This window comes from Cervus elaphus, chromosome 22 (genome assembly GCF_910594005.1).
Source record: "Cervus elaphus chromosome 22, mCerEla1.1, whole genome shotgun sequence".
Taxonomy (NCBI): domain Eukaryota; kingdom Metazoa; phylum Chordata; class Mammalia; order Artiodactyla; family Cervidae; genus Cervus; species Cervus elaphus.
The window spans coordinates 5,426,771-5,446,505 of NC_057836.1; the positions used below are offsets into that span (position 1 = coordinate 5,426,771).

The following is a 19,735-nucleotide window of genomic DNA, read 5'->3' on the forward strand; positions in this document are numbered from 1 at the left end:
GGGGTGGAACCGCATCGCCCGCACTGGAGGCAGATCCTTTTCCACGGAGCCGGCAGGGAAGCCCGGTGATGACGATGACAACGCTTTCTAACGGTGCTTTACAGTCTGCAAACTGCATGCCACTGCTGCTGTCACCTACCCTGTGGGAGCTGAGCACTGAGACCCGAAGAGTCCGGGAGGAAAGGGGAATCGGGAGACGTCTGACAGGCCCTCCCACCGCGCGGCCCGCGTGAAGGAGCGCACACAAGGCCACCTGGCCTGGCCCTCAGGAATGGAGCGGCACGTGGAGCCTCGGAAAGGAACTCCCATCCACGACGCGGCCGAGTATTTATCTTTGAAAATTTATTGACATGGTTTCGACAAGGACTGCAGTCGAAGGGTCCATGAAACGCGTTTATCTGGAGAGAGTGTGGCCCCGAGAACCTCACTGCTGCCCACGTCCTGGCGCCGCTGCTGGGGGGCCGGAGGACGCTCTGCATCCGCTACAGGAACCTGATCCCAGCTCCAAACTGGACGCCGTCACAGATCCTGGAAAACAAAGTGCTTTCTCTTAAGGCAGGAAGTCAGCGCTCGGGTCTGCCCTGCTCGCCCCGCCACTGTCGGCTCCAGAGACGCGCACGTCTCAGACACGAGGCCCGGCAGCCCTGCCTCTCGGGAGGCCCGGGCCCTCCCGCCCGCCTCGCTCCTCCCTCCTGGCTGCTCAGCCTCACCCGCTGGCCCTGGCCGCTCCCGCCTCGGCTCGTTTTAAGGACCAGCCTTTGGAGGATGGACGAGGGAACGAAATGGGAGACACAAATCCCCACGCCCTGCTTCCTCCTCTACTCCTGCTTCCCCAGTCCTGACCCAAGTGGAGACAACAGAAGGACCTAGGAAAGAAATAGTCACCAACAACAAAACTCTGGTGGGGGCGGTGGAGGCGGCGGGTTGTGGGGGAAGCTTTGTTTATTTCTAAGGCTATCAGGGCAACACAGGAAGGTCGGGGAGGGAGCCGGGAGGAGGGCAGAACCCAGAAGAGTCCCAGGGGCCTGTGGCAACAGCAGAATCCACAGCCCCGCAGGGTTTGCCCGGACCACCTCTTTGCAGCCCGCTCCTCTCTCAGCAAAGAAAGGACGCGGGAGGTCACATGGGTTGCAGCATCTGCCACCCGCCGAAACTTCCGCAGGTTCCCTTCTGTGCGCTGTTGATCACCAGCTGACAGGCCCCCGGGCCGGAGTTCAGATGAGCAAGGGGACCCAGCAGCGAGGAGGTGGTTGTGGTCACGGCAGGGTCCTGGGAGCCGAGCTCCACGCCCAGACGTGCACATGCCCGAGGGCGCGGCCGTGTCCATGACAGCCGGGCCCCTGCCCTGGCCGCACGCAGCACGCAGGCTGAGAATCACCGGCCGAGGTACATTCCTGGGACCCCCCAGTGATGGCGGTGCCCACCAGGCCAAGAACCGCCACCACCCCAGCATGGAGGGTGGTCTCCCGCACGGCCCACCTGCTGGCCGGGCTCAGGGGTAGGACCAGGGCTGTATGGTCCTGGGGTCACAACCTCAGGAAGCAGGAGCTTCCAGCGAAAGCGGAGTTCGGAATCCCAACCAGCAGCTGATGACAATGTGTTTGTGGAACACGGTGTGTTTTTGCAAGTTCTGACAGTTCCCAGAAAAACTGGACGAGAACAGCTCCCTCATTCAGAGGAAAGCCGATGTTCCACTGTCACAGCACCGGCGCCCTCCTCCCTCCCCGCCCTTAGAACTTAAGATGCAGGAAAGCTGACACAAAGTGGTTTTCAGCCTGACCGTGAGCGGGGGGGACAAAATAACCTGATCAGTTAAGAGAATCGAGACAGAGAATCACTGCTGTTGCCACTGACCGCCTGCAGGGTCAAGGGTGCTCACTGACCGACGGCGTCAGCAGAGGTCACCTGAGCGGAAGGGACAGCCACAGTCCAGCCCCCACGTGACCCTGAGCAAACCTCACGCTGTCCTTAAATGGCAAAGATCCACAATGAGGACCGTGACTGTGTTTGCACAGCTTAATTCTGCTGAGACCTGAACAACGTGTCTTTTTACCTTTTATATTTCCGGGTCCATAAAAGGGGGCCCAATGCCTACATTCGCTATTTAGGAAAATGTCTGAAGATAGGCTACAGGATAAAAATAAGTCAAGTCCTAGGTTTATACGCCTCAGAAACAAGCAGGCATTCCAATAAAGGCTCGTTTACTTGCACTATATAAACAGATTACACAACTTTACAAGCGCACGTTTATGTTCAGAGACCGTATAAATGTGTCACAGGAAAGACACCCGCTACACACACCCAGAACGGTGTCTCTGATGCCAGGGGCGTGGAGATGGCCTCACCGGCTGTCATCCGGTCCCGTGTCCCCTGTAACTTGTAAGCTTGTAACTCAGGAGGCGCCTCAGAAAAGCCCCCTGTGTCTTCAGTCCCCCCCCCCCCCCCCCGCTGGCACGGCCTCAGGCCCAGCAGGGTCCCCAGCATCAGGCCCCCATCCTCCTCCGGCAGGCCCCAGGCCTGGATCTGGCATGGGCAAGTCAGCAGGAGGCAGGCTGAGGAGGGCCACAACTCAGAGACCCTGGAGCGTGCCCGAGGGGAAAAGACCCGAGGAGATGGGAGGGGACGAGAGTGCCCGAACTCAGGCCCTGCCCGGCATCAAGGGCCGCGCCACGCCTTGCTTCTGCCCCTGCAGAAGGGGTGTGAGCTGGCACCCACAGGCATCTCCTGCATCCACCCCTTGGCTCCAGCTGTCTTTCCAGGAGTCTCTCACGCCCTCGGCAGCCGCCGTGACCCCTCTCCTGGCCTCCTCCGTTACTGACCACACGCTGCCCCCCGCCAGGCAGAGCCACCTTAATCCCTAGCGGGTCTCCAGGGACCACCATCAGCAGGACACGGAGCGGTCGCATCAGAGCGCAGAGACAACGGGGCCCTACGTCACCTCCGGTACAAAACGCACCAAACGTTTCACAGCCGTTTCCATTTCTGTAAAGGTCTGAGATCCTAATTACAGAGTGACTGCATTAACTCGGGGGTGGGGGTGGTTTCTCTGGATCATCTGCACACACACAATTCCCCATCTTGCCAGCTGCCTGATTTTAGAAATGAAGATCAAACAACTTCCAGTTCAGATGACAAGACTTCAGACGGAGCCACACGCTCACTGGAGACAGCCCCCCCACACAGGGATGCCACGCATGACAGCAAGCGCTGCAACCACCACGGCCCCAAAACGGACCGGCCGCGGCCCTGGGGGTGAGGCGCATCCTTGGGTCCTGGTCTCTAAACATCCAGTGCATGGCTTGCTCCCTCCTTCAGGAATGCACATCTGACATTAATATCTGAACTACATTTTTCAAATTTCACCTGAAGAGAGCGAGCAGAGGGGAAAGGGGAACACGTCCGCTCCTTGCAGAGTCCGCAAGGAGAGTGGACCCAGCAGGGCTCCCCCAGAGCCTCGGATTCTGGGAGCAAGGCGACACCCAGTGGCCTCCGAGGACACTGCAACCATACTTTTGGTCCGAAGGACCGGAGGCCTCCCCAGAGCCAGCAGGGCGGGCCCGGGTCACACAGCCAGGGGACAGGCAGGGGCTGGCCCCAGCAGCCCACCCGCAGCGCAGCCAGTCGAGGGGCCTCGGCCACTCTGCCACGGCTGACAGTCACAGTGAAACAGACCGTAGAGCTACAGCAAAAACCCTACCCGCGTATCCAGGCTCCCCTGCAACAAGAAACATTTATAACCTATTTACTTGTGTGATCAGGACTAATATTCAACACGGTCAATCTCCAGCAAACAATCAATCATCATGGAAACAGCCTGGGCACTCTCTGAGACAGAGAAGCTGGTAGCGAATGCAAGTGTGAATGAGGAGACATGCGAGAGACAGAGGGTTCTCATCTCTGCACGCTTTCTGCCCGCGGTGTGGGGGGCGGCCCAGCCTCACCGCAGGGGTCTCTGAGCGGGTGGCGGGGTGCTGGGCTCCTCTGCTGGCGTCGGGGGTGGAGGGAACGGCGCGCACTCTGGCCTCAGTGGGCTGGCGCTCCCTGGCACCCCTGACGGACACACACACCATTGTCCTGCCCACCCAGGCACGTTACGGCTTGAGAAGCGCCGGCTTGGATGGCTCTCTGTGACTCCATCCCAGGGCGGGCGCAGGGTCAGCACCGCACCTCGGCCCTTCCCTGCAAGGATTCAATGAGCACCTGGGTGTTACGCCAGGGAGCCCCAGGTCCACACGCCTGTGGCGGGCAGCTAAGACATCACCTGGCGCACAAGCCCGGCTCTAGGCGAACTGCCTGATCCCCACGCTGCACTCTCCCTGAAATCAGGACACGTCACCCATCTCTATATGTGTCTCCATCACAGTGAGCCAGGCGGCAGCCCTGGGCACACTGCAGACAGGGAGGGAGCGGGGGGACCCGGTGAGCTTCTCACGGGAGCAGAAGGCCAGGCGAGTGCACCAGTGACTGCAGCAACATGAGGACCAAGCAGCCCTGCCGACAACACACCAGACACGGCTCTGCACATGCACGCGCGCTCACTCACCCCGTCCCCAAGCCGGCAGGGCGGTCACTACCACTAGATGTGAAAACAGAGCCCCGAGCGGTTACGCCACTCACCCCGGGCCACACAGCGGCTGAGCTGAGCTCCGAGCCTGGGCTGCTGGGCTCCAGAGCGCACCCAGCCCGACCACCCAGGCCCTCCTCAGCTCTGCTCCGTGCCGAGAACAGGCAAGGCGTGGAGGGGCGCTGACCATGGTCAGAGCCGCAGACCCGCGAGGGCGCGCGGAGGAAGGGTCTGACATCACGGGCGGCCCCGGCCCGAGTCAGCCTTCCGGCGAGACGAGCAGGGCAGACTGCACTGGGCCGACGGCCACAGGGGACTCGGGTGATGGACGCGGGCCCGCAGCTACAAGCACAGCCTTGTGAAAAGGTCCCTGACGCGGCTCCTCCCAGAACACCGTCACCCAGCACTCAGCGCGAAAAGACAGAGGGAGCCGAGGCGGCATGCGGCCCCCTCCACCATTGCAGACCACGGCTCGGCGCTGGACGCCTGGGCGAAGATGACTCAGCATCACCGCGGAGCGCAGGCAGAGAGCCGAGGAGAAACACACACAGCCGTCCAGACTCCTGAAAAGCGTGCGTGTGAAGATACTCAGAGGTTAACAGAAACACGTGGCCTCCCCACCCACACAAGCTGGGGTCCGAACCCTAGGCCCACGTGACGGGATCTGGGGAGGTGACCCAGTAACCACAGATGAAGGAGCTTAGCTGAGACGGGGTCCTTGGTGGGCTCAGCGTCCCTGTGAGAAGAGACACCAGACAGCTCGCTCTGTCCACAGTGAGGACGCAGTGAGAAGGTACCAGCCGCCAAGCAGGAAGGGCGCCCTGGGCCACGAACCCAACCTGCCAGCATCCTGACCTCAGACTTCCCAGCCCCCAGACAGTGAGGAATCCACGTCTGCTCCCTAAGCTGCCAGTCCATGGTATTACAAACTATCATGACAATACCTCTGGGCTTCTTGAACTTTCTAAAACGCACACCACTTTAAGAAACAGAATCAGTTTCTTCTTCAGCACAAATCAGTGACGGCTGGAGAAAAGGCCAGACAGTCGGTTCCCCTGCTGCCCAGAGAAGACTCGGGAGGATGCATCTTCTGTGACCAGAGCAGAGCTGCACCCACCCCAGCCTTTCGGGCTCCTGACCTGCAAGGTCCCCCCGGCAACACCTCACACCCCTCAGCACGGACCAGCAGCACCGGCCGTTGCCTCCAGCCAGGCCACCTGGGCGGGGAGCTCCCACTATTTGGCAACAAGTGCAAACACCGTGAGGTGGGGGGACGAGGACACACCACAGCCTGTCCTCCAAACCAGATGGAAAGAAAGACCCCGCGGAGAAAAATCCCTGTATTTTTACTCCTTTGCCAACTACTCAATTTCTCCTAAAGTCTTGAATCTTAAAGGCTGTTGGTGAAGTGATTGCCGTTGCTGAGTTGCTGAGTCGTGTCTGACTCTTTGCGACCCCATGGACTACAGCACGCCAGCCTTCCCTGTCCTTCACGATCTCCCCGAGTCTGCTCAAACTCCTGTCCATTGACTCAGTGACACCAGTGATGAAGCAGGTCCAAAGCAAAGTACGGTGACGGGAGAGTGCCACGTGCCTGTCGACAGGCCCACCCGCACCTACCTGTCCCCGCGCTGCACGCCCATAGGGACGCAGTAGTTGAGCTCGAGCCGCGCGATGTTGCCCAGCCTGAGGACGATGCCCGCCCCGTAGGACCAGCGGATGCACTCGGCCAGCTTCCGGATGTGGGCTTTGGGGCCCTCGCCTGAAAAGAGAGGGGACGGGACGTGACCAACCACACGTGGCCCCCACACGCTGTCTGCGGACAGCCCCGGCTCTCCCTCTCCGCGTGGCCTCTGGTCATCTCAAGAGCCAGGTTGATCTCTTCGAGGAGAATGGAGGAAAGTGACACTAGGTCCACACTCAAGACAGGGCTGGGGACCGCCCGCCTCGCCGCCCCAGGAGGACGCAGGCCCTCTCGACGCTCTGGTCCCCTCGCCCAGGATGGCATTTCCCCCGTCCCCTGAGCACCCAGGAAGCCTGACTCCAAGCCTTGGTTCCCAGACACCTCCCACGCCCCTGCCGCTGGATACGTCTGTGCCCCTTGCCCAGCCCTGAGCTCCGAGAGGAGGAGACCGCTCTGCAGCCTCAACAACTGGCGCAGAGTCGCTGCTTGAGAAATGTTTGCTAAATAAATACATTTTTTTTTTGGCAAGAGAGCACCAGATGATTTTTCACGCATGTTTCAGTCATTCGACCGATGGCTTAACTCTGGGCATTGTATCAGATGTTGTAGGCATCCGAGGCCAGCATGTGTGTGCATGCTCAGTCGTGTCCAGCTCTTTGTGACCCTATGGACTGTAGCCCACCGGGCTCCTCAGTCTATGGAACTGTCCCACTGAGAATACTGGAGTGGGTTACCATCTTCTCCTCCAAGGCACAGTTCGTACATTTAAAGATGACATCGTCTAAACCAGGGGCTTCCCAGGCAGCTCAGTGGTAGAGAATCTGCCTGCCAGTGCAGGAGACACAAGGGACGAGGGTTCAATCGATCCCTGGGTCGGGAAGATCTCCTGGAGAAGGAAGTGGCAACCCACTCCAGTATTCTTGCCTGGAAAATCCCCTGGACAGAGGAGCCTGGCAGGTTACAGTCCAAACAGTCAGAGGCAACTTAGCACTGCGGTCTAAAGGAGACGGACACCTACTCATGTCCTGTGCTTTTAAACGTAAGGTCAGGTGTGCCGACCGGCCGCTAAAGAGTCTGAGTCTTACCGTAGTTGAGGTTGCAGAGGTTCCCCGCGTTGAGGAAGAAGTGTGTCCTGAAGAGCTCGCCAAAGCCGCCCTGGCCGGGCCGGAAGGGTAACGGGGTATACAGGTGCAGCCCGCCGGCCCAGTAGGCTTCCCCGCCCAGGTAGTCACCTAGGCAAGGAAGGAGCGCAGATCAAAACGAGGTCACAGGTTCAAGACCACCCCAATGGCCCACCATGAACAAGAGCGAGGGGTGTGCTGCGATCAGGACACACTCCGTGCCCGAGGCCACGCCTCCTTTTAAATAATCTTTCCTTTTCTCTCCGTTTGTTTTATAATTTGCTTTAACTGGAAAAAAAAAAAAAAGCTAATACATCATTTAGGAAAGAATGAAACCAGTAATTGATCGTATCTGTGAAATGCTTAGAATAAAACAAGCTTACTAATGGAAATCGCTTTCTCCGCAACTGCAGATGACTAGATCATTGTTGCTTGGCAAATGAAATGCATTATTCCGCAGAAATTTCAAGACTACACTACAGAGAAACAAAATGTAGAAAATGTCTCTGCAGTTTCTGGAAATGGTCAGACTTGCTATTAACCCAAAGGTACAGAGGGCCTGCTCTCCCCATACAAGGACACTGTCCCAGCTCAACGTCTTCAGAGAAGAGGCATGTTCTGAAAGGTTCACGACCACTTGGGGTTTTCTTTGTTTACATAATGCATAATAATACAGATTACTTCTACACATGTCCCAACTATTTCAACTACAAATAGCCACAACACTAAAACAACAACAAAACCTTCTGAATGGTTTATACTTTGTTACCAAATACTATTCGTAAAGTGCCTGTCTCCTTAAACACAAAATGACCCGACCATGACAAAGAAAACTACAGGTTGTCTCCAAGATTAACCTCGAGGGATGAACTGCTTTTTCACTTAGAGACTCTAGCGTCTCCTCGCCCCGTCAATACCGAAGTTCCAGAGGAAACAGCGGACGGAGAGCAGGTCAGCCGGGCCTGCTTTTCATTTCCCAGCAAGTGCTCCTCTCTTTCCTTAAATCACCTACTTTATTCTCATCATGGGAGAATAAAAGAGGAAATTCTCCTTTAATTTCTACCATTAAGAGAAAACCAGCTAACATCCTGGTGTCCTTCCTTTCAGTGAATTACAATGAAACATTAAATAAGAAAATAAAATGTAAGTATATATATAAATATCTTTCAGTCCTGATCTTTTTTTCATTTACTGTACTATGAGCACTTTCCTCTAATATTTCTTATTCTTTGAAAATGTGATTTTGATGCCTGAATAATCACACATATGGACCATAAAGCAATGACCTGTGGTTTGGTCGCTAAGTCATGTCTGAGTCTTTGACCCCATAGTCTGTAGCCCACCAGGCTCCTTTGTCCATGAGACTTCCCAAGCCAGAGTACTGGAGTGGAGTGCCATTTCCTTCTCCAGGGGCCCTTCTGGGCCAGAGGTGGAGCCTGACTGGTCTCCTGCGCTGGAGGCTGGCTCTTTACCGACTGAGCCCCCAGGAGAGCCCAGTGCCATGGCCTCCCCTGACTACTGTCTGACTAGCGCTGAATTTCTTGAGAGTGGATGTTAACCTGTGAAGGGCTTTCCTGCACACACACATTGTTAAACCATCCTGAAGTGTAATATGCACACAAACAACACACACACACCCTAAGCGTACAATGCAGTGAATTTCCAGACCCAGAACACACACGATACAGTGAGCACCCAGACCACAAACAGACGCATGCAGCGCCCTGGGGAGGCCGCGCTCTCCCTTCTCATCACCGCCCACGCCAAGGGCAACCATCACCTGTCCCCCAATAGCACAGAGCTCTTTGTCCGGCCGCCACACTTCGCAGACAGAATCACAGAGCATGCAGCTGCTGGGGCTGGCTTTTTTTGTGGGGGTGGCTTATGTTTCTTAAGTTTGTTCAGGCCGCCTCATGAGTGGCTCGAACTTGCTCATCCTCGTCGCTATATAATAAACCACAGTGTGAAGACACACTATTTAGTTGCCTATCCTATGGCTGGCGGGCATTTGGGTTTCCAGTTTTCAGTTTGGCGCTCTTATCCATGTGTGTTAGTCACTCAGTCGTGTCCGACTCTTTATGACCCCTACAGACTGTAGCCGGCCTGGATCCTCTGTCCATGGGATCTTCCAGGCAAGAGTACTGGAGTGGGCTGCCATTCCTTTCTAGTTCTTATATGTACATGTTTTAGGCTCTTGATAAATATTGTCAAACTGCTTTCATGAAAAGTTATGGCGATTTACACCCTTGCTCACAGAATCTTACCAATGGCCTTTTAATAGGTAATTAAATAAAACATCACTGTGTTCTAATTTTCAGGCAAATGGAAGACTCCAAAACTTTTATCTAGTCACTAAATAATACTTGCTACAGTGAAAAAAGAAACTGTTACTTTTCCAAAAGAAAAGGACAAATAACAGCATCCTAAAAGCAAATGAAAAGAAATAAATTATATTTTGTACAAAAATTTATTCCATAGATGATCATTATTTTTAGTAATATAAAACAGAAACAAAGATGTTTAAAAAAAGTTACGAAAATCAGGACAGACTATTTTATAATGTAATAACATGTGTCCTACCTAAATGATGGTTTTCATAACACATGGCGATTCTCTAATAAAATGTCAAGGACTGGAGAGAGTTCCGGAAACAGGAATGCTCACACTCTGCTAGATAGACTATGATTCAGACAAGCTTCCTTGAGCACAATATAAACCTTTGGGGATACTCAAAATCCATTGATTTAGCAATTCCAACCTAGAACTTTATGTTATATAGTAAAGCTTATAGATAAGCACCAAGATTGAATTAGGTTATTCACTGACACATAGTTATTTAAAATAAGAAAAAAGAAAACAGTCTAAACGTCTAACACTTGGCATTTGGTCTATAAAGGTCGCAGTGTGGCAAGATGGTGAAATACGCAGCCATTGACAACAATCAGGCTTTTATCTTTCTGAGTCACTGCTGCTGGGAATGCAAAGTGGGATCGCTATTCTGGAGGACAGTCTGGCATCTTCTTAGAAAGCTAAACATAATTTTACCATACAATCCAGCAACTGCACTCCTTGGTTTTTAACCAAAAGAGCTGAAAAATCTCACGTCTGGAAAAAACTGCACACAGATATCTCTACCAGCTTTACTCATAATTGTGAGAAACTGGATGTCCTGCAAGCAAGATGTCCTTCAACAGGTGAATGGATAAAACACCCTGTGGAACAGCCACGCGGTGGGGGCAGTATTATTTGGTGATAAAAAGGTATGAGCAATCTAAGCTATGAAAAGATACAGAGGACTGAATCACTATACTGGACATCTGAAACTAATATAATATTATAAATCAACTATACTCCAATTAATATATATATATATGTATGTATGTATACACACACACACACACACACACACACATAAACAAAAATTTTATAAATACATTGACCAAAAGAAGAAAAAAATATGGAGGAACCTGAAATGCATATCGCTTCATCAAAATAGTCTGTATGAAAAGCACATATATTGCATGACTCCATCTATATGACATTGTGGAAAAGGCAAAACCATGGAGGCAGTGAAGGTCAATGGCCCTCAGGAACTGAGGAGGAAGCAGGGAGGAAGTAAAGGTGAGTGGAGGCAGGGAGGGAGGAACGAACAGGTGGAGGACAGGGAACATTCGGGGGTGAAACCAGGCTGCAAGATACCCTAACAGCAGATGCATGCCGTCAGCCATCTGTCAAGACCCGGACACCTCACAGCACAGACAGGGGACGCCCGCGTGAACCACGGGGCTTAGTTGGAAGTGACATGTCAGTACCTGGAGAAGGAAATGGCAACCCGCTCCAGCGTTCTTGCCTGGAGAATCCCATGGACGGAGGAGCCTGGTGGGCTACAGTCCATGGAGTCGCACAGAGTGGGACCCAACTGAGCCATTTAGCAGCAGCAGCAGCACCTCACTGCTGGCTCACCAGCCGTGACGACCGTCCCACACTAACACGGGATGCTGGCGATAAAGGACCCTACGGGCGTGTACGCTGAGCTCTGCCCCTGCTGCCTAAGTTTTCTGTTAAACCTAAAACTACTCTCAAAAATAAAGTCCATTACACAGGGCATAGAGTCAGTATTTTATGAATCACTACGCTGCACAACTGAAATGTATGTAATATTGTACTGACTATATCTCAGTAAACAAATAAACTTAATGTAAACGTGTGAAAAATTTGGAAAGTGCAGAAACACACTTTAAAAAACTTAGTAAAAAAAAAAAAATAAATTAAAAAAAAAAAAAAAAACTTAGTAAAGTATCATTAATCAGTTCCATCACCCAGATAAAACCATAACTAATGTTTAGCTATATTTTCTCTAAGTCTTTTTATAAAAATGCATGTCTATTGTTTACTTTTACTATATGCATTTTTAAAATTTTAAATAAAGTACACTACTTTAAAAAATTGTCGTTTGTCAATGAGATAAAATAAGCAGCCATAAAAAAATGATAAAGTACTTACTCCTGTGAACATCTTTTCATATACTGTTATTGAGGGGGTGGGAGGAGAAACAGGTGAAAACAGAAGTATGTAAACAAAACAACACGTGTACGTGGACATGTGAGTTTAAACCACACAACGCTCACAGCTTGAGGCGATGGGATCACAGGTCACTCCTGTGTATCTTCCGTTTAGCTATACTTTTTCATTTTCTATCATTTCCTCAACAAATAAATACCTTTCCGAGCCAGCTGGGTGATGGGTGTTAGGTGTCAGTTCTGCTGGTGAAACATGAGTATCTATTACCTTGGTAATTTAAACAAACAAAAACATGGTTCAAAAATGAGACCTAAATGTAGCTTCGATTGTTCTCAACGTGGTGCCTTTTGGGGAAGGACAGACCTTCGCTCTGTGGCCCGACGCTGTGCATGCTGAAGCCCCGCACACTCGTGGGTCCGCCGAGGTAGAACCTGGAAGAGGGAAGAGCCGTCAGAGGACGTCGCCGGCACACACTGCAAGTGCGGAGGGCGCACTCTCGCTTCTGGGGGGCCCACGTCGCCACGCGTGGCACGTTTCAGGACTCGGGAGTGCACGAGAGGATGGAAAGCGCCTTTAAAATCCAAGCTCTGGGGGCGGGGAGATACTTCTTTATAGTAAAAAGTGTATATTCTGTTTTGAGTAGGAAAGAAAAAAGCTCATACGGGTTATCGTTTAGTCGCTCAGTTGTGTCTGACTCTTTGTGACCCCAGGGAAGCCCCACATGTGTTATAGAAACACAGAGAAACATTCAAGAAAGTAATAAAACAATCCTGTCATCGACAAGCAGGGTTAACGTTTGGGATTACAGTGAATCCGTTAAACACCCGCGGGCTTCCTGGTGGCTCTGACAGTAAAGAATCTTCCTACAATGCAGGAGTCCCAGGTTCAGTCCCTGGGTCGGGAAGATCCCCTGGAGAAGGAAATGGCAACCCACTCCAGTACTCTTGCCTGGGAAATCCCATGGACAGAGGAGGCTGGTAGGCTACAGTCCATGGGGCTGCAGAGAGTCAGACACCGCTGAGCGACTTTCACTTTCTTTCACTTGAACAACCCAGAGGTTAATCCAAATATAACCTGCAGTCAGCCCTCTGTGCCCGAGCTTCCTCCACAGCCACAGATGTAACCGACTCCCGGCCGTGCAGGGCTGCAGTATTCACTGCTGAAGAATACCCACCTATAGGTGGGCCCCCCTGATCAAACTCACGTTTGTTCAGGGTCAAAGGTACTTCCTGTTAGTCGATTTTTTGGGTATGTGTATTTGTGTGACAGTGTATACATACAAACTTATGTACACAACTGTATTAAATTGGTGATATACTGTATTTTGCATACATTTCTGCATCCATCTTGCTTTTCAAAAATTAGCATAAATGTATACAGGTTATTTTGAAAGTAGCTTAAACATAAAAACGAAATTAAAATGTGAAATAAGTGCTCTCTTAAATAGCTAAACCTCTTTTGTAAGAAACCAACCAGGAAGATCCAAAGGAAACCACTTGCAAGCCACCCGTTAATTTATTATTACTTACCTATCAGCAATGCTTGATGGTTTATCACCCATGGGAACCAACATTCCACCCCAGAGAGATGCTGAAAAAACCTGTTGAATACAAACAAACAACCGTTTTCTTCCAGCATTTCTGACCTTCCAACGAGTATCAGCAGACGGAAAACGCACTGAGGTCTGGTCGCGGCCCGCGAGTTCAGCGCAGAGCTCTAGGTTGGGGCATGAAGGCTGCAGAGGGGAACACTCGGCTCGGGCAGGGGAAGAACCACAGCTCAAAGCGTTCTGAGGATATCTGTGGAACACGCAACTTCAAACCTCAAGACACACAAGACATACAAGCAAAAAAACAAGCCTAAACCCTCAGCAGGGCCTGGCTCCGACCCCAGGCAGCCCCCTCCCTTCCGAGAAGCCAAGCCCAGCGGGCCATGCCACAGCCAGAGTGGGAAGGGGGACCAGGCCCCAGACAAGGGAGTCCGCATCCACCAGGCCTCTGAGCGGCTGGCATCTCAGGAGAGGGAGGGAGCAGGTACGGCGCTGCTGCAAGTAAGAAACGCAGGGCTTCGCTGGTGCCTCCGTGGTAACGAATCCGCCTGCCGATGCTGGAGACACAGGTTTGATCCCTGATCTGGGAAAACCCCAGGTGCCACAGAGCAACTAAGCCTGTGCTCCCCAACTACTGAGTCTGCGCTCTAGGGCCCGGGAGCCGCAATGACGGAAGCCCTAGAGCCAGCCCGTGCTCTGCAACCCCGACCGGAGAAAAGCCTGCAGAGCAATGAAGGCCCCGCACGGCCAAAAATAAATAATGAACAAACAAAAGAATTGCAGACACACACGTCTAACCCAGCCCTCGGGGACATCGCCTCCGTCTGACAGGTCAGGGTCGGGGCAGTGGGGATCCGATCTTCACGCCACATCATCACCACCCAGAACTGCCGCGGTGATGCCTGAGACCACAGTGGGCCCTCTGGGCTCCTGACCCCCGGCCGTCATCACGTGCCCCTGCATCTCCTGAGCGCCCCCCACAGGCTTCTGCCCAACTTGTCCTCTTGGACGTGCAAAGTCCACATCCTTCAAAGCTGCCCAGAGAACTCTTTTTTAGAAGCTTCTGTAGGAAGGATCACAGACGAAAACTGGGGCAGAGTGGGCAGAGCGGGCCAAGCGCACATTCTATTCTGAGAAATCCGTCTCTGCTCAACAACGGGACAGACTGCTGCAGGGCAGGGTGAGGGGCCGGAGCCCGGCGCAGTGGGGCGGCCGCCCCTCGGACAAGGCGCTCCTGGTAGACTGTCCTCCCCGTCCCCGCCCCCGGTGGTCATGACCTAGCGAGCGGGGGACAAGGAGCACTGGAGACAGGCCCACCGTGCTGCGTGTCCCGCTGAGCTCGTGACCACGGGAGCCCCGGGTGCCCCCAGGCCTAGGCCTCTCCACCTGCTCCCTCCAGCACCAGGCATCCCAATTCTTCAAGGCCAGCAGGATGACGAGCCGACCCCCTGATTCCCTCCCAACCTCACTCCCTGCTCACCCCCCTGAAATCCCACGGCCCATTACTAAAAACAAGCTGCTTTATGCACCTCACGTGGCCATCCCCGGGTGGGGCGGGCAGATACCACCAAGGGTGGAGGGCTCATCAAAGATGCCCCCCGACCAATGACGACGAGGCAGCAGCCCGTGGATACCTTCTACCCCTTCACTCTGCTGTCCTGTTCTTCACGTCTCTTATCACCCCCTGCCGGATTATATATCCATCGCGTTGCTTGTGGGACTCCCCCTTCACTAGCATGTAAGAGCATGAACTGCTTTATTTACTGGGGTGCTCTTGGAGCCCAGACAGTGCCTGGCAGCCAGCCGGTCTGTGTGAGAAGAAGGGAGGGAGGGATGGACGGACAGGTGGGAGGATAGATGGGCAGGTAGACGCATGGCTGGATGGAGAGGCAGGGGCTGGACGGAGGGAAAGGAGGCTGAGGAAGAGACACGAGGGGTGACCATGATGGAGTTAAGGAGGGCGGACGGTGTGCCGTGGAGTGGGCTCAGGAGGGGACTGGAGAGAGCTTGCTGAACTGCACGAGAAACCGGCCCCTGGCAGCCTCCGGAGGAGGGGGGCAGAAACAAAGGCAGGGACGGAACCCCAGGGCACCGCGTCCAGGAGCGATCGGAGGCAGCGGTACACGCTCGCAGTCACGTGTGTACCGTTCCATCAGAGCGCCCGCCTCACCCCCGGGGCCTAAGGCAGCAGTGGGGTGCGGAGAGCTGTCCCCAGCCACCGGGCACCAGGAAGGGTGGGCAACAGGCACAGCGTCTCCTGGCCTGGGGCTCCACTGCGTCGGGCAGAACCTGGCCACTCGCTCCTCAGGTCCCGAGGGAATCAGGAGGAACTAAACCAAACTGGGTTAAAAACATTTACCACACAGACTCCTGCAGACACCCAGCGCCCTAAAAACCTAGCAAAGTAAGGTGAAGACGCAGAATTTCTAGGGACGTAACATCAGGAGGCAAAGACGGCGGCACATTTGTTCTCCAGACACGTTTCTTGACGGCCCTGAGATGATGATAAGTGGGGAAGGGGCTCTTCCGGGTGAAATGACTGACAGGTGAGTTTTAAAGGACCTAATCATCGCTTCTCCCCAGAGCATCCTCAATTCTGGCCACATTTAAGGCATGAAGCGCTTGAGCTTCAAGCATGACTGTTCTCATTTACTCTTCTGTGCTTTAGATATTCGGGAACTGGGATCTAATCAGATTCCAAAAACACAGGTGACAAGCTCCTGGCGAGATACTCACTGTGTCAAGGATGAGTTGTTTATTCAACTGAAGCTCAAAGTCTTCTTTTAAGAAGCTCACGTCCCCTCCGGTGTAGCCGGCCAGCTCCTGTCAGGGAGGACCCTCAGGTGGGACGGAGCCCACAGACCGCAGCATCACGGCAGCCAGTACCACAGGCTGCTGCTCTGTATTTTTAGGAAGGCCACAGACCGCTTCTGTGTCCCAGAGGCTGCCTCCTGGTCGTTCGGGACGGTACCAGGGGCCTGGCAGAGACAGCGTCACCAGACACGCTGAGGAACCACAGAGGAGGTCGCTCCTTACGAGTGCTGGGAAAACACTCGCAACATCGACGCTCAGGACAGAGCTTGCTAAGGGCAGTATGGTGGCTCAGCCATAGAGAACCCACCTGCAGATACAGGAGACGCGGGTTCCACCCCTGGGTTGGGAAAATCCCTTGGAGTAGGAAACGGTAACCCACTCCAGTATTCTTGCCTGGAGAATCCCAGGGACAGAGGAGCCTGGTGAGCTGCCGTCTATGGGGTCACACAGAGTCGGACACGACTGAAGTGACTTAGCAGCAGCAGCAGCAAATGAAAATTGGATTTCCAGCGGCTCCTCTGACACGGAGTTCAGGCAGACAGAGGGTCGGAGACCCGCTCCCCAGCCGCCTTCACCCCGAGGTCACCAGCTGCGCCCCGCCGTTGTCAGGGTTACAACCCTGGGCTCGGGTGCTCATCAAGGACCACCAAGGAAGCCAGTCCCACCAAGTCACGACTTGGCTCCTGGCCTGTGAAGTGACCCATCAGAGGCTGGAACCTCACCCTGACTCTGAGCTCTATGAAGGCAGAGTCTGAGCTGCAGGGAGCAAATCCAGGGCTAGGAACCCTGAGAGGGACAGATGCCCTTGCAAGCCATTCCAGAATGACCTTTACAGCTAAAAGAAGCTGTATTGACAACGTGACTGCCCCCGAGGGACACCCCAGTCCTCCAGGAGCCTGCACAGGCCACAGGGGAGGGGGCACTCACCTGGTTCACCTTCAGCAAAGCACCTCTTCTCGGCAAGATGGACGAGTTCCGCGAGTCGATGACCATCGAGTGCTGGAAGAGGTAAGGACGGGGGTGCCTTCGCTTCAGTGCGGAAGGACACCAGGCGCTCCCTGCACACTGGCTGCTCGCCAGGCACTGTGCCGAGCACTCCCTTAGGGGGCTTCACCTTCATGAAGACCTCCCATCTGTGTGAGGACCCGACAGAGCCAGGGAGACAGGTCACGTCCGCCGGCTGGGCGACTCCGAACCCATCCCCAGCCCTGTCCTCTCTGGGAGCTTGATGCCCTGACGGACGTCGGCTCAGCCAGCTTCCAGCTAAGACACCACGGTGGGCCCTTATTCCCTCCGTTTCCATCACCTCCGATGTTACTTAGGAAAAAAGGACGTGAGGCTGTGTCCAGATAGTCACAGGGACCGGTTCTAGCCACGGTTCTAGCCGCCCCAACAGTGACGCCTCTGGGTCCCTCCCGATGCAGGTAAACGCCGTTCTCCCAATGCACACGGCCTGGCTGCACCAGGGTAGGTACACGCCGGAGGCAGAAGCAAAGCCCTTACCGAGAGAGACGACTTCAGCGAGTGCCCGCTCTCCTTCCGGACGGCGAAGGACGCGACCCTGGAGAGGCAGCCCAGCTCCCGCCAGACGCCCTCCCACTTGACCGTGTGGTTCGTCTTCCAGGTGGGAAACTGCGAGCAAACACGGAAACCGTCAGCCTTCGTGCTGCACGGACGCGGAGTCATCCCAGCCCGGGTCGTGGGCTGAGGCATCATTAGACCATTAACCGATTAAAAACTAAGACACTCTGTGAAACGGTGGGATGGGAAGAGAGGAAGACAAGGCGAGCTGGGGAAGGAGGGAATGGAGGCAGGCGGGGGCGGGCTGGGCGAGAAAGCCAGGGTCGCCTACAGAGGGGAAAACTGCTTGAGTGGCGGGGCTGTGCTCTGAGCCAGGGGGCGGGGGTCACTGGTCTGACGCTGCAGAGAACTTTATAACCACCTGGTTTCTTTTCCACCCGAAAGGCCACGGGACACAGACCCCACCTGGCTGTCTGAAGCCAGGCAGGGTGACCCACATGAGCCACGTCAGCCCCCAGAGAAGAGCAGGGAGACGGGGTCACAAGTGAGTGATGAGCGGAGGTGCTGGGTGGGGGGCCTGCCGCAACAGCTTCCTGGGTCCCTCCCTGGAGACGCTCACCCAGCAGGGCACGCAGGGCCGTGAAAGTGCAGGAGAGGCAGAAGCTGCTCTGAAGACCGCACGGGGAACTATTTTCACAGCATGTGCCTCAAGTCTTTCCTCTTAAACTAAAGCCTACACCAGGAGGGGAGGAAGGGGGACAAGCTAGAAAGGAAGGTAAAGAGCAGGGCTCATCGTAAAACCGAAAAATGGTCAAATGACAGTAATTCCACGCGATGCATCCGGCCAGAAGTAAAGGTGCCATAAACCCATGATGAAAGCGTCTGGTAACCCGAGGTGACCTGCGTTGTCAGGAGCGATCGATCTGAGTGTGCACGAGGAAGGACAAACAGACGGTGTCCCAGGAAGTCGGGGCAGGGAAGAGATGTGACCGGGTCAAAGTATCTGCTGCCGTGGAGGCGGGCCACCCTCTCTGGTCCTGGCATCGGGCACTTGGCGAGTGGGGAGGTGCCTGGCTGGGAGGCGGCTGGCAGCAGGACAGGGAGTGGAGGGTGACCCCAGCGACGGGGCCCCCAGGCTCCAAGCTTCAGCCCCGGTGTGGCTGCGCGCCTGGCCCTGCCCCCTCGGCTGTGTCTGGGGATCAATGGACAGGCGCCTGGGCCCCACTTAGGCGCACAAAGGGAAGGACAGGAAAGCCACTCACGCTGTACTCCGCTGATACGCCTCGGTCTGTCTCCCGCAGCGAGCTCCAAGGGAACTGTCCCGTGACTTTGTATACGTTTACGGAGAAACTAGGAGACAAGGGGACAGAGCTTTAAATGCTGGGACGGCGATTATACCTGGCACACACCTACATCAACAGGTTCACAAACATGCTTCGGGGCTCATCTTCATGGGGAAATCTACGCATGTGGTGACGCAACAGAAGTGTCGGCCGATTCTGCAAAGTTTCTTTTCAGAAACTTCCACTATGCCACCTATCTTAGCCCCTAAACCAGGCCACTGAACACAACGATCCGCTGGGCTTCCTACTTTCTTTCGAAGTTTCCAGGCTGTGGTTTGAAGAAGGACAGGCCATATGAGGTTTCTTTTGTTCCATAGGAAAACTGGAAAGTCACCTTTTCTGCCCGGCCTAGAAGATTAGGGAGTTTAAGGCCAAGTACCTGGGAGGCAAAGAAAAATAGCAGAGGTTTTATAAGTAAGTTCATCCGTGTCATTTCTGTTTAGAGTCCACTCACAAGAGGTGTTGCATGATATTCCCCTTCTCTGACTTTCTGCACCCTGCATGCCAATCTCTAGGTCCATCCATGTTGCTGCAAATGGCATTATTTCACTCTTTCTAATGGCCGAGGAATATTCTATTATATACACATACCTCTCATGGACTTACAGGATGAACTTA

At 54.1% G+C, this 19,735-nt stretch overlaps 1 protein-coding gene across 1 annotated transcript in view; it reads right to left on the reverse strand.

Moving 5' to 3' along the window:
* Nucleotides 1-325: 325 nt before the first annotated feature.
* SAMM50 (SAMM50 sorting and assembly machinery component) overlaps nt 326-19,735 on the reverse strand; it is a 31,312-nt gene continuing 11,902 nt past the window's right edge. Inside the window, exons 6-15 of the mRNA XM_043881122.1 lie at nt 19,366-19,496; nt 19,037-19,124; nt 17,757-17,885; nt 17,181-17,252; nt 16,176-16,262; nt 13,420-13,490; nt 12,254-12,321; nt 7,334-7,480; nt 6,185-6,326; nt 326-528 (exon numbers count right to left, since the gene is read on the reverse strand). Coding sequence (XP_043737057.1) covers nt 483-528; nt 6,185-6,326; nt 7,334-7,480; nt 12,254-12,321; nt 13,420-13,490; nt 16,176-16,262; nt 17,181-17,252; nt 17,757-17,885; nt 19,037-19,124; nt 19,366-19,496 — 981 coding nt within the window. The 3' untranslated portion in view covers nt 326-482. The remainder of the gene's footprint in view (nt 529-6,184; nt 6,327-7,333; nt 7,481-12,253; nt 12,322-13,419; nt 13,491-16,175; nt 16,263-17,180; nt 17,253-17,756; nt 17,886-19,036; nt 19,125-19,365; nt 19,497-19,735) is intronic.